Raw genomic sequence first — 14,088 nt, forward strand, 5'->3', positions numbered from 1 at the left:
CCCCACATTTTCTTGCAGAATATGTTTCTTCAATAGTAAGGGAGAAAAAAAAAAAAAAAAATGAAAATCAAAGCAAAAAAATTTTCCACATTAAAAAATTATATGCCCACTAAAACGGAGTAGAAATAAACTCACTTAGATGCCCCCAGCTGAGGCATCCTACCAGTCAAAAATTACGTTTCCAGGTGCAACAGGGTCATTCCTAGTGCTCAAGCCAGGCATCTTACACTCCATTTATGAGTGAAGCATAGAGTTAGGTGCTGATGATCTAAAAAGGCAAAACATATCGAGCAGGGAGATCCTGAGAGCTGATCAAAGGCACCTTCGACCTCGGGCATGTGCCCGGAGCTCAGCCCTGCGCTACAGCCCACGCACGGAGAGCCTCTGGGCACTGGTTTCTGTATCTGCACTTCCTTAAGCTGCTTGGGCTACCTACAACGCACCACTGCTGGTCCTAATAAACCCAAAAAACCCCAGAGCAGGGTCATGGCTCAGCAGTAGAAACACTGGCTACTAAATGCTATTGCAGTGACTTGGATGCTTGTGGGATTTTCCCGCCATCCCTGCTCAGGCACTCTGCACCTGCTGCAGAAATTGAGATGAAGAGTTTTAAATTCCTGCTTTTTTGCTTGATTTTCAACTTTTACTCCTGTTTTTGCTGTAAGATTGCACTAGTAATCATTCCAGAAAATACCCAATAAGTCGCCTTTATCCTCAGTAACATGCTGCACCTCATTCCTCAAGGCAAGCAGGAATGGGTTGCTTTGGCCAACTGAAGGAAACCTCATTTCTTTCCTGAGTAGTTCACATCACCTCTAACACTGCCTCAAACTGAAAGCAGAGGCCAGTGCTTCCCTGCTTGCTAAGATGCGTTTGAAGTTTAGATATCACATAGCTCACAGGAGAAGCAAATCAATGTTGGTAAGCTAATGAATTATTTCCAAGTTTGTACCAATATCTGTAGCAACATGAAAGAAGAATCACATACCAGGGAGATTATAACTGAAGAGGCAGAGCACAGTGCACAAATTGTCAATATTTTAGGACTACGATTTTATCCTGTAGATAACAGTTTCTACAACATTGCTTAAGAGAACACCTCAAGCAAAACATTTTATCTCACAATACAGTTGTCCAATATAATTAACTGGGCTTGACCAATCTAGCTGGAAGGTAACAGTAACAAACACCCAACCCTGCATGCCATGCCATCAAGGAGAACAGCTTTGTAAAGATGTGAATAAACACTTCACCTAAACATGGAATTTACAGATGAAATTTCTGCTGAAGCAGCTGCCTCACTGGGTGTACATGGAGTACATGTATTATGGCCATATTTTTCAAAATACATTCAAATATATTCATTTTCCTCACGTAGTATTTATTTCTCACCTTCCTTAAAATGAGATGTCTATCAAGAATAGATACACTTCTGAAAGCTTCCTTCCTAACTCAACAACTCCCTCTTCCACTTGACCCAACAGCCCCTTTTTAGGTTTTGTTCCCTCTTCCTCAACGTAGAGGTTTGCTTTTCCCCAGCAAGCATCAATCTCGACCCTTTTGGGACAATTACAAAGCTCTGCCCTGAAGTAGTTTTCAGTGAATCAGAAATATGCACACCTCAAAAATAAATCCATTTTATACTCTGCACTTCCAATGAGCCTCCGGAGGATGCTGGGAGAGGTTGGGGATGGATGGCTTACTCCTCTACACCACGCGGTTGCGTTGCCTGGTGGGGAATAGAGCTCCCGGAGATTTTAAGATCACTGCAGTAAATCTGGAGCCAGTCCAATGCCGTTCACTGCTGCTTCTCTGCATTGGCAGTGATTTATCCAACACCCATGCCCAGCCCAGTCTCCCTATTCATTTTTCCACCCAGTTCATTCAAATTCACCCTTCTCTCCGGTTTCCCCATCCCCAACTGCAGTGCTGGCAAAGCCCCAGGACATGAGTCCACGCTGGGGGCTAGTACCATCCGCCCTCCCCGGCTGTTATCCTGCATTTCCCTGACCTCCTGGTGCAAGCGTATATATCCCATTTTCATATTTCTCCATTGTAATTTTTCTGATAAATATTAAGGACAGGTGAAAAAGGAAGGTCTGAACTAAAACAGAATCAGGGAAGAAAGCAAACTCATTTTAAAGAGCATAATGATATTATAAGAGGAAGTTTAGGAGAAGAGCACATTGATCCTGCAGCCTCTTCTGCATTCATTCCTGCATGAAATACGCTCCTTTCTAAACAATATCTGTGTTCTTTAGATAATATATCCATAGACAATAACATACCTCTCATCTTAGAGAAACAGCAGTTTTCTCTCTACATGTAACATTTGTGCACAAATTCTTGGGAAATAACAACTGGACTGAAAAATAGCAATTCAGTATTTTTCTTTCAAACTGCCTTTGTGAGGTTTGCATTTTGGTTTTTTTTTTGGTCCAGATATGACATCAAAATGTCACTGCAGAGGCACTAGAAACTGTGTGATACAGAAGCCTTCAAGAGCCACACTGGGAAGCACAGGGCACACAAGGTGACCTCAGTAAGCCCTGATGGCATCAAGATGGGGAAATTATCTTGGGGTATGATTTCTAACCTGACCTAGTGAAATACTCCTGGTCTTTTATGAAACTTCAGTCAAAAATCGTTCCAAACCCAGTGTGACCTACTGGGAAGAGCTGCTGTGGGGTAGCAAAGATGCTTGCAAAAGGCCTTTTCTGTGCTTTCAAAAATGGAATGAAATGCAAAAGCAAGCTGTGAGAAGAGGATCTTAGGAGATCACTGTAATTGGCAACGAGCGAGAATTTAAGGAGGTTCTATCATAGGGTTAATAACTTCTTATTAGCTAAACAATGCTGACAAGATAAAGCCATTTTGATAGGATGCATGTTTTCCCTCTCTTTGACATATTTGTATTACAAATTGACCTGTCCACATTGATGATAATCTAGATCTTGAAGATTATGCTGATTTTTTTTTCTTCAGCTAGGCTTTCACATCTGTCAACCTGCTACCTTCCCATTAGGAGAGACAAGAAGAATGCCAAAAGTGACATGCCTAATTCTAATGACCTCCAGTCAGATACAGTTCCAGAAGTTATATCCAAAAATCACTCATCTGAGCATATTTAAAGAATGACTCAGATGGGTGATGTGCTTGCCAATTCACCAGACTATCTCTCTGTCGATTAATTACATGCATGCTCTACTTTAGTTCTTATGACAAGTAAGCTTTTCATTTATTACTCATTTATTGAATCTTCGTGACAATATAAAGAGAAGACAACAGACAAATGTACTTGCTAGTATTCTTCTCTATTTTTGGAATTTGAAAATACTGAGATCATATATATATTTTTTTTCTTTTTTTTTAATTATGGTCCTGTGCCTGCTTATCTAATAAAATTTATTAATGAGAAATTAGAAGACACCTACAAGTTGTTCTTGGCAGAGCTGCCAGGATAGCATTTCATCCATCTCATACGTTCCTTATGTGCAATTAAAGTGATTGGAAAAGTGATACTTTAATCCTGTGTTAACAGATATTTCCAGTTATCCTCATACATGCAAGCAAACTTCTAAAAGTTGTATTCTTGGGATTCTGGAACAAAAGAACTTTCAGAAAATCAGAAGAAAGATGATAGGGTTAGTAGGAGGGCCACTATTTCTGTTAATAACCCCAAACTGTGCATTAAGATGTATACGCAAATGATCAGCATAATTAGAAATTATTATTAAAAATAGCACCTGTTAGATGATGTGCTTGTAAGGGTAAAATCATGTTTCAGAAAAGGTAAGAGACTGGATTTTTCTCATATGTGCACTTTCCATTCATTTTCAGCTGATCAACACAGATAAGGATCAAAAATGCCCCTGAATGTCTGTGGGTCTTGGAGAGAGACGATGGGTCAACAGAAAGCAAGAGACACGCATGGAGTGAGAGAAAGAGACCATTTTGTGGCTCTAAGTTACAGAAAGGGCATGCGACTCTTTAAAATGAAATGCAACTTCTAAAGCAGCACAAGAATGACAAATTGGAAAGCTCTTCACATTATCAAGGTCATCTTCAAACCTTTCCAACACTGCGACACCATATCAGAGCATGGTGCACCGAAACAGATGTAACAGAGTTTTTGAGAGGATAAATTAGATTGAGACTTTCTGATGCCACTGAATTCTGGTAATTATGTTCCTCACCTTGCTGAGCAGCCACCCTCGCAGCCTACTGCCAGCATGCAAAAATGAGTGGCTTGGGTGAATTTCAAGCAACAAAAAGATCACCTTAATGGGCCAAAAATACAAAATATGTGCAGGATGTTGTACCTTTAAACTACTATTGCAAGTCAAATGCTGGCTCATAACAAAGGAGAAATTTCATGAACACTTACAGACTGTAAACCAAAGTGTGCACTTATGACAAGTGTTTGAAGTATTTTTGAGATCTTTTCCTACATTGTGTAACAAAGGAAAGGGAAATGCTATACTTTCACCAAGCACTAAATTTCGCTTATAGAGTCCCCAAAAGTTTGAAAGTTGCAAGCAATGGACTTTGTTTATAAATTTAAATCTGATGAGCTATTAACTGCTCTTGATACAAGTGGAGATTCTGGGAAAATTGAAAAAGGAGAAGTCAGTCTGATTTTCGGCTTCAGATGAAGAACAATTCTCTTCATATACAAAATCCTTTTGCTAGACGCTCATTATTACACCTTGGGTTTTGTTACAATATTTTTGCAGCTTATCGATTACTATCTCTATTCATTGGGTAATATTTTGTACTTGTCTTATTTTCATTGCCTACTTAAAATTCACTGAACCAAAAACTCATACAAATGACTCTTGGAATTTAGCTTCGAGTTGCTGTGACTTTGAGAACCCATTGATCCAAATATGCTCCCAAATAACTGCATGTCAAGCCTTTATAGCTGGGTTAATTCACTTTATGTCCTTCTTAATGTATGAGGCTTTATGTTTTACTGTATATCTGCTAGTTTGAGTGTGCTGTGTTGAATTAAACGCATATGCGGTTCAAACAGGTCCAAGGTGAGAACTGGGGCTAATTTTAAAGCACTTTAAACATTATTATCCAAAGTTGTTTTCTTTAACAAAAAGTCAGAAGTCAAGAAAACAGAAACCCCTCTCTTTAGAAAAGAGGATATTTGGCAAAAATAGAGGATTTGAATTAGCATTGTGGCTTGCCAAAGAGCACCTATGAAGAATGTGCTGGTGCAGGCACATGGTGACTCTCGCGCCCACCAAGTTTTTCCCATCAAGCAGGCACTGATTTAAATCAGGATGCCCTGGTTTAAAAAATGAAATCAAGAGCTATTGAAATTCCTTTGTCTATAAAATACCATATGCAAATATTGTAGAATCCAGCTTAAGAGGTAACCAGCTTGTTATCAGCCTTTTGCTTGCACTCAACAGTTCAATGGTTGAATCCTGCTTTTGTTATGAAAGTATTAACCACATAAAAGTACTCTGTAGCTCACTATCCTGATGACTTAATAAACCCCCACATTTTCTGTCTGCCTGTCTTTTTCAGTATCCCAAAGGGACAGGCATCAATAAAACTTTCTATCATCCAGTGAAGGAGACCATGAGGGCCTTTTCCAGGAATGGAATTCACTGAATGCTTAACTTAAAGCATGAGCATAAAGGTATGAAGATAAATTGGAAAACACAAGTACTTATTTTTTCACATTGTTTAAGTAGCTCAGTGATCTAGGGATCTTTGCAAATGATGCTGAAATACGGATCGAGATTGCACACTGTAATCCACTTACTAACAAAATGCAGAAAATGTCATTTCCAGGCAGAATAGTCAGTAAAACACCTTCCTCACAGCAAACTAATTCACACTACCACAAGACATTTAGACAGGTTTCAACTGTGTTTCCTCAAGGTTACTCAGAAACCACATACTCAGGTCTCCAGATCTGGCCAGTTCTCCCATATTTCTCCATTGCTATCAACAAGAAGCACAACAAAATACACAAGAAAACAATAAGCCCCACAGGCTTTTACCAACCTCCTAGTTCATCTTATCCTTTGGAGCACAGTAGCCTTTAGAAACAATCCTTCCAAATTATTTTCATGGCATTAAATACAAAAAGGGATTATCTTTGCTGACCACGTCTGGGAAGACAACATTGCCATCATCGATAACCACATGCTTTCAACACCCAGGACAGACAAAAGCATCGGGACTCACGGAAGGCTGTATAGAGCTCCTGCAGGGTTAAGCGGCCGTCATTGTTGTAATCATCAAACCGGAGAAGGTCTTCCAGTGTACAATCCAATAAATCATCTTCTAGGTCCTCCTTCTTCATTAGCTGTAGCAAAGAGAACAGGTAATCTTACACATAATGTAAATCTACAGATTGCTGTCCTGGCTTACCCAGAAGATTTTCCATTAAATGATCTTTGGGGAGAAATATGTATATGTATCGTATCTATTGTTACGTATTTCCTTTGCATCAAGATACAACTGATACTCACATTCCTGCAGCACTTCATGAGTCATGGACTGGTGAGGCTGAGGAGCCTCTTCCTTCAGCAGCAGCACAGAAACACATTTTCACTTTGCAAATGTATTGAAAAATTAATATTCAACAGGGAAAAAGGGAAGTGTGGTTTTCCTCTCTCCTCTGTAGGTAACGACAAAATTGTATTCCTTGCTTTTGGGACTAGAATGGGCAAGAGTAGATAGTACATTTAACACTGATGTGTTTTTCCAGCCCTTGACAGTTTGATTCTTATGTATTCTAAACATTTCACACATTCCACATTAAAAATTAAGTCAGTTTTAGAAGTTGTACATCCAAGCTAGAAATAGCCAAAATCAGATCTAAGCATAATGAAAATGTTGGGTTCTCTGAATTTATTGTAGAACATGAAGAAAAATGCTGAAATGTTGCATCTTCCAGGCAGGAAGGCTTTTTGTTGTAGCCCAGGGACTCTTTTATTTACTACTCTAGTCTTGGCCCATTATATTGAAGCAATTTGAAGTAATAATGCTAAAAAAATGACCCTTCACCTAGTAAGTAAAAATGTTCAATAAAAGTGAGATCAACCATAACTTCCAAGATCAATCTTCTAAAGATGGAAATTTCCCTTTGTCTATCTTTGTATTGAAAATTGATTAACTTTTCATAAGACTGACAAGTTTTTACTAGTCCTTTTGATTTAACAAGAGGGAAAAAAAAAATCACAAAACACTTCAGCTGCAACAAATTCAGTAGATTTATGAATCTGACTTTAAAATATATTCAAGTTTAAAGTGGAAAAAACATTCCAATTACCTCCACTGTTAATAGCCCTGCATACCCATGGCTGCAAAACTACAGGGGCATTTCATACTGCTGGGTCTGGAGGGAAACCATTCGATAGGGTCTGCCAGGAGGCAAAGCAGCTCTAAAAAGAGGGGGACGGACCATCAGCTGCCACTTTTTTGCCCAAAGCAATTCCGTCATGGACAACAAACAAGTGGGCAAAGATCCTCACCATCTCCTGGTGCTGCGTGCTGCCCCGACGCAGGACTGTCCTCTCCGGCGGGACGCTGCTTCCAGTTTCTCTTTGGGATGAATCCCTCTGCAATGAGCCTCACAGAGATCCCCCTTCAGGTCTTAAAAATGACTTTTTTCTGCAGCAGTGCACATTACCTGACTCGAGTTTTTCCTTGCAGACAAGGTTATAGTGCTCGAGAGACTATTTTTCTTTTAAATAAAACAAAGAAAATGCGCAGCAGCAGCTCATCCAGCAGCCAGAGAGAAGGAGATCCCACTGCACCACATTCATTTCAGCTGGCTCTACCCATGGGCAATGAAATCCTCATCTTTGGGGGAATTTTAAAGTGGCAGAGAGCTTCAAATTAAAGAGCCAGTGCAAATCAATCACACATTTAGCTTACAAGGCAAGAAAAGTTCTGTTAAAACTAAAACATGAAAAATTAAAAATTACTCTTTACCTAAAATAAAAAAAATTTCCTTGAAAACTGGGTGAATAAACTGGTCACATAAGAGCACTTGCAAATATTCTTCTTGTCAGGACTAATATATAAATATATATTTATAAATATAAGTGTATAAATAAAAATAAAGAACTGACATGCCATACATAAGCTGGGAATACTGTGAGAGCCCCAGAGCTGCCCTGCAGATGCGTCCTCAGCTTGGTTGAGACTTCAGCCACACTCCCACCGAGGGGCCCAAGATCAGTGCCACTCAGCTCAGGATTAAAAGCATTCATGGCTTATCTATATTCTGCATTAACCGGCATTATTTTGTCCTTTGAGAGGTGACCATGCTTTCAACTCAGCAATGCTGGTGGCAAGCCTTTGTGAAGGATTTTTGGGTGAGAGGGATCCTAGCTGAGGGCTGAACTTATTCTGGTCCATCAAAGTGAAGCGTGCTCCAGATGTGCAAGCACATTTACCCATTTTGATAACAGTGAGAAGAGAAGAGTTAAAATAATAGAAGCCAAGGTTTATGCTGGCTCTTGTGAGAGAGATCTGGGCTCCGAGCACATCTGCAAATGAAGCCCACAGTATCTTTGCAGCAAACCTTAAGGAACTGAATCCTGCTCCTTTAAAATGCAGGTCACTGTTTCTTCCTCATGGTAATGGCTTGCAGGCTGCCAAACCTTTATTTCCATGCAAGTTGAGTTTTAATATCCTGACAGAATAAGTTTCATGTAAAAAGGGGGAAAAAATTGGAGAGTAGAACAGACACTTAGATGTTACTATGCAAAAGCTGTCTTTGAATTCAGATAAAAGTGTTTTCTTATACCTACCATGTCTTTATAAAAAAATCATTGCATTTAAATGAAGTATTGTATATATTCATAGCTCTGAGATCTAAGGGAATTTACGCTGACACTTTGCATTGTGCAAAAAGGATCGTGCATCATGTCAACAGCCTGAGGATTAAAATTCAGTGCAAACTGTCCTACACAGGAGCGAGCTCAGGGAGGAAATGAGCGTGCGTCTGTCCTCCTGCTTGCTCACAGCTTGCATTTACACGCTGGAGCTGCAACACGCTTCACGTTCACTGGGAAGCACGAGCACAGAGGAGACAGCCCCGGGCAGCAAAGGGTGAAGGGCCAGCTTCGGAAACCCGGACAGGTCCCAGGCAGGAATCAGCTTCCAAAAGACTCTTCAGAGGTGCTCGCTTCTAATTCTTCTCATGGATGATGCAATGAAACAGAAGAGAAAAGATCTTCCCACACCTGGCATAATGCATTTTCTCATATTTACAGCACTGTTTTCTCAGATCTGCATGTGCAAAGAGCAAGTTCAGGACACAGAGTAATTGGCTTGAGTGCCTGGGCAGCATGTTAGGTTCACTTTACCAATTAGATGAATTCCAACAGCACAGCATGCCCGTAATTAGAAATAACAGTTTTTTTCAAGCTCTCACATTTTCTATCAATATTAAGCTCTGCTAATCAACATTTCAGCATCTGCCTAGGGATTCTGGGAAAATAAACCTGTTAAAAAATATTCCAACTTGGCTGTCATCTTACTACATGCTAATACAATGTCCAAAGGCAAGAAGGAAGAATTAAGAGATTTCTGCCTAACTTCTATGCACCTAAAAAATCCAAATTAATTCTCCCCAAGCCATCTAGCTGGAAATATTTCAGAAGATGATGGTTAGCAGTGAGGATTAGTATCTATTTTCAGAAGCATGGATGGGGCTGGAAATCTGCCATGTTTTTCATTTGTAGAGGAGCTTCAAATATTTGAGACAACACCATCTCCCCAGAGATGCAGGGAGAGACTCGCACGCTGCAGTAGATTTTCCTCTTTTTCCTGCTGCCAGCCGGACAGTTACAAACGACCGTTCTCACAAGAGTGCTGCTGTGTTACATTCAATTCACACTTTGAATGAAAAATGCAATCCACTTCATAATTCCATTTTCATTGAACAATAAACCCACCTGAGCCAGTTCAGAGCTGCTGAGATGCCCATCACTGTTTACATCCAAGTGCTTAAACATATCTTCAACCAAGAAGCGCTTCTGGGACACACTGTCCTCGGCCAGGCTGCTTGGTGGGCTCTGCCGATGAGCCTGCAGGTCCAGGAGGATGTTTTTGAGCCGGTTGTAGTCTGCCATGGTACAGGTATCACCTAAAAGATAAGACTGCGTTACTGGACCATGTACGTTTGCCTTGATCTTTTTAAAGGACTGAGCTCCTAAGGGGAAAAATAAGGTGCAGTCGAAGACAGGCTGTCTGCATATACTCAGCTCTGCACTTGAGGAGCTCCTGTAGTCATTACCCTTTGTAATAGCTGGCAGTTTTTCTAAACCCTGCTGTCAAGGCTGCTCTCCAGCATGTTACCTTCCAGATTATAGGGCTTCAGTCACAGACTGCCACACTCAGCTTCATAATCCCCACCCATATTTAGCTGGCTCTACATTTTTCTAAAGATAAAATAAATTCATCTATCCTGTGACAATAAAGTTAAAAATAAACCCAGGGAAGATGATATTTAGGAAGTGCCACGAACATAAATAAATGGCACCCCGGAGTGTCATCCTGTGCCAAACAAGGGGCTGATCTTCAGGAATCCTTAAATCCTTACTGCCCAAGGCAGTGAGGAGCCCCTGCAGCTGGGGTGTCACCAGTGCCTGTGCACATCACCCCGCTGCAGACTGACATAAATGCTTTCCTCAGCCCCTGACCGGGTAAAAAGGTTATTATCACTGAAAAGCCCTCAAGCCACTCACTCTGAAGTGTCACCGGCTCAGCTGGAGGAATCGGGTTGAACCTTCATGACCCTGAAAGCTCCTGCTGTGCGGGCAGCAGCCAGCTCTTCCGCGGGAACGCCTTGCTTTGATTTAAGGGCATCCTTCTAGAGGAGCAACATATCCACGTGCCCAAAGTGGTATAAGATGTTACAGCCCTTTTCTGCTCAACTGCTGCCTGGCGGGGCTCAGCAGAATGAAGAATGGCAACTGTCATCTTTGTGCAAATCTGTTTGCTTCTGTGCGGAGCACGGCGGCTGGTGCCTCGCAGGGACCAGGCTGCCTCTGCCTCGGAGCAGACCCTGGAGCACCTCACTTTGCGGGCACCAGCCATCACCCACCAGCAGCACTGCCACAGTCAGCTGTTCTCGTTAGATGCCCTTTTCTACGCAATGTGTTTTCTCTATAACGTAGATGTCCTTATTCTCTGTAACGGTGGGTTTGAAATAACTTTTTTATTTTAAGTCACGTCACTGATCCTGGTGGATTAAATCGAAGAGAACCTGGTCTCACCTCGCTTTAAGGGACAATATCCTTGTAGATCAGCTCCCCTAAGACTCCAAACAGTATTCCTCTGAAAAATAGCAGAAAGCTCTGACATACTGACAACCAGTGTTCCTGTCCTTTTCTTGCTGAGCTGCACCATTTTTGGTCCTCTGGTCCCACTCCAACTGAATCTCAATTAAAATTCCAAGCGGGAGGCATTTCTCTGATAGCAAACCCACCTACCATCAAGATATTTTTTTTTTCACCCTTCGTATTTTGTGATCACAACTTCAAAAGCACCATGACTTGAGAAGGTGAGAGAGCACACAGAGGCTGGACACACGTTCACCACTCAGGTCAGTACCCCACCGCTACATGAGCAATAACTGCAAGACAAGGATTTTTTTCCACCCTGAACTCAGACACTTCTAGTTTTGAGAGTATCTCAGTGCTCAGGGATATTAAGCAGCTGCTAAATTTTTCCTTCTCACTAAACAACCTCCAAAGTGCTCTTAGACCCACATGGGATCAGTCTCATTTTGTGAAAAAAAACAAGGCTACTCAGCCACTATTAGTCTTGTTTATTATTTCTGCTGTTTTTCCGCACCTCCCCCCCATGCCATTTGATGGTTATTGTGAAGGCAGTATGAAGAAATGTCTTCCTTCCAATCACATGCTTATTTAAGAGAAAAATTGATTGCCGCATCCAGTGTAATCAAGCAATTTTGCAATCCTGTTGCAAATACCGTTTTAGAGCTGCAATAACAGTTTTTTTGTGAGCTGGAGTTTTCCTCTCTCTTCAGTCCAATCTTAATCCCAGAGATGTATCTAAGGCTAATGAAGACAGGGAAATCTAATTTTCTTCCACCTCTGTTTCTGCTTTGTGGTTTCCACTCGTGAGCAAGAGCATGGCTAGAGGCAAGCCACATGGTGACACCTGGGTGGGCTGACCCACTTCCACCATCCTCCCCACGGTGGGGACCACCCGGCACCCACCTCTGCATCGCAGCCACCAGATCTCCCTTTAACCCTTTTTATTTCTCACTTCTTCCTCCTGTCAACTTTTGCCAGTGGTATATGTCAAAGCAGCTCTTTCTTTACCCTCTCCAGACCTTTCGTTTCCTTCAGTTGTGTCTTTTTTTTTTTTTTTTTTTCAGATACTTTCCTAACTGGTGCCTGGGGCAGTGCTTTCCCAGCCTTCCTTCCTTGCCCGCCTTCTGACTTGCCTCTACCTTAACCCTCTTTGTGACCACAAAAGGCAGAATTGGACAAGGACTTAAACAATTCTGAACCTTCCTCATCTCTTCTAACAGCCCTTCTCACTTTATTAAGCTTATACTGACAACTTCTCTGGCTCACAGCTATCCCTGACACCAGTCTGATAGAACATACCAGCTTGGATGATTAACTGGGTATGATAGTTCCTTGAACACTGGAGCCTCAGCCAAAACCCAGCACAACTTAATGTCTAAACAGCATTTCCAGTATGAATCGTGTATTAATGCAAGGGCAAAATATAAGCAGTATGTACAAGGAGCAGATGTTTGAATCCAAACATTGGACCTTTATTCCTGGGCGTGTGGGCCCTGACCAGGTCACCCATTGGTGACGCACCCAGGTTCTCGGCTGTGTTGCATGGGGTGAGCCAGGAGATAGTGATCTCCTCTCACTGCACTATAACCTTCCTTGATTTTTCCATGCTCTGAAAACAAAGCCACCACAAAACTGCTTTTCTCAAAAAAGTACACGCTCATCTGGGCTACAAGACAGCCCAGGGTAAGTGTGCCCAGTTTGAGACTTTCTGAGGGTCACGGCCATGCTGCAGCCTCCAGCCAAATGTGATGGGCATGAAGAGTGAAATAAAGGAAACCACAGAAGGACAGAGCTGGTGACATCCTCTGGCAGCAATTCCCAAATCCTGCCATAAACTCATTTACGAGACTTTTTTCTCCACCACACTATGGCTGTGTCCAGGGTCAGGGACCATCCACCCTGCAGAGCCCCATGCTGTGTGGCAGGATAATGCCATTCCCCTGCGTACACAGCAAAGAAAACCAGCAATAGGACAATTATGTCTCCTGTTTAAAAAGTAAGTTCCATTTCCTATGTTGTTAACACATGCCACAGTCGGAAGGTCAGAAGGTGCTCTCGGCCCTTGTCAAAACTGCTCTAAAACCTCGTTACTTCTACTTCCCTCCGGAGAAAACTACACTCCAGCTCTGCTGGAAGCGGATCCCTCGGCATCTCTCCACAGTGTCAATGTGACAGACTCCGCAGGTCTCGCACCTTTGAACATCTTCCCCTGACATCCAAGACATCGGAGGGTTGCAGTGATGCACAAGCAGTCACTTCAGAGAGCGGCACTGTAGAGCTGCTCAGCAGCACGTGACACACGAAGCGATGAGTCAAAGCAATAACATTCTGCCCCAGGGGTGTGAGATTAATAACTTGTGCTTCTTCAGCTGAACTAAAAGATCGATAGGAAAATGCACTAAAACTGTAATATAGTTATGCATATAAATATATATGTATAATTTATATATTTAATCTTGCTATAGTGGAAAAACAGAGAGAAAATCAATCCAGGCCAAAGGAAATACTGTTTGACCTGAAACTGTGACTGAATAGTAAGTCTGGTCAAACTGTTAGTTCCAAAATCATCCATGCTTGAGATGTCTGAGCTGATGTTTTGCTGTGCAACCTCGGGACCTAATGCTATTTCAAACACAGCTTCACTGCAGCCACCAGACATAGTTGCTGGAGGCACCCTACAGAAGACACTGCCTGCTCCTCCACCAACGAAGGGAGGAGACACATTCAGGCAACTTGAATCATCTGGCAAGCCAATGCC

The 14,088-nt window shown here is 41.8% G+C and overlaps 1 protein-coding gene across 7 annotated transcripts in view; it reads right to left on the reverse strand.

The window, feature by feature from the left end:
• Positions 1 to 14,088, reverse strand: part of FSTL4 (follistatin like 4) — a 235,153-nt gene that overhangs the window by 100,210 nt on the left and 120,855 nt on the right. For all 7 annotated transcript variants that reach the window (XM_042790338.1, XM_042790335.1, XM_042790336.1 and 4 more), the window contains 2 exons: positions 9,942 to 10,132; positions 6,214 to 6,334 (listed from right to left, as the gene is read on the reverse strand). In XM_042790338.1, coding sequence (XP_042646272.1) covers positions 6,214 to 6,334; positions 9,942 to 10,132 — 312 coding nt within the window. The remainder of the gene's footprint in view (positions 1 to 6,213; positions 6,335 to 9,941; positions 10,133 to 14,088) is intronic.

This window comes from Tyto alba, unplaced genomic scaffold (assembly GCF_018691265.1).
Source record: "Tyto alba isolate M040663 unplaced genomic scaffold, T.alba_DEE_v4.0 Super-Scaffold_17, whole genome shotgun sequence".
In the NCBI taxonomy this organism is placed as follows: Eukaryota; Metazoa; Chordata; class Aves; order Strigiformes; family Tytonidae; genus Tyto; species Tyto alba.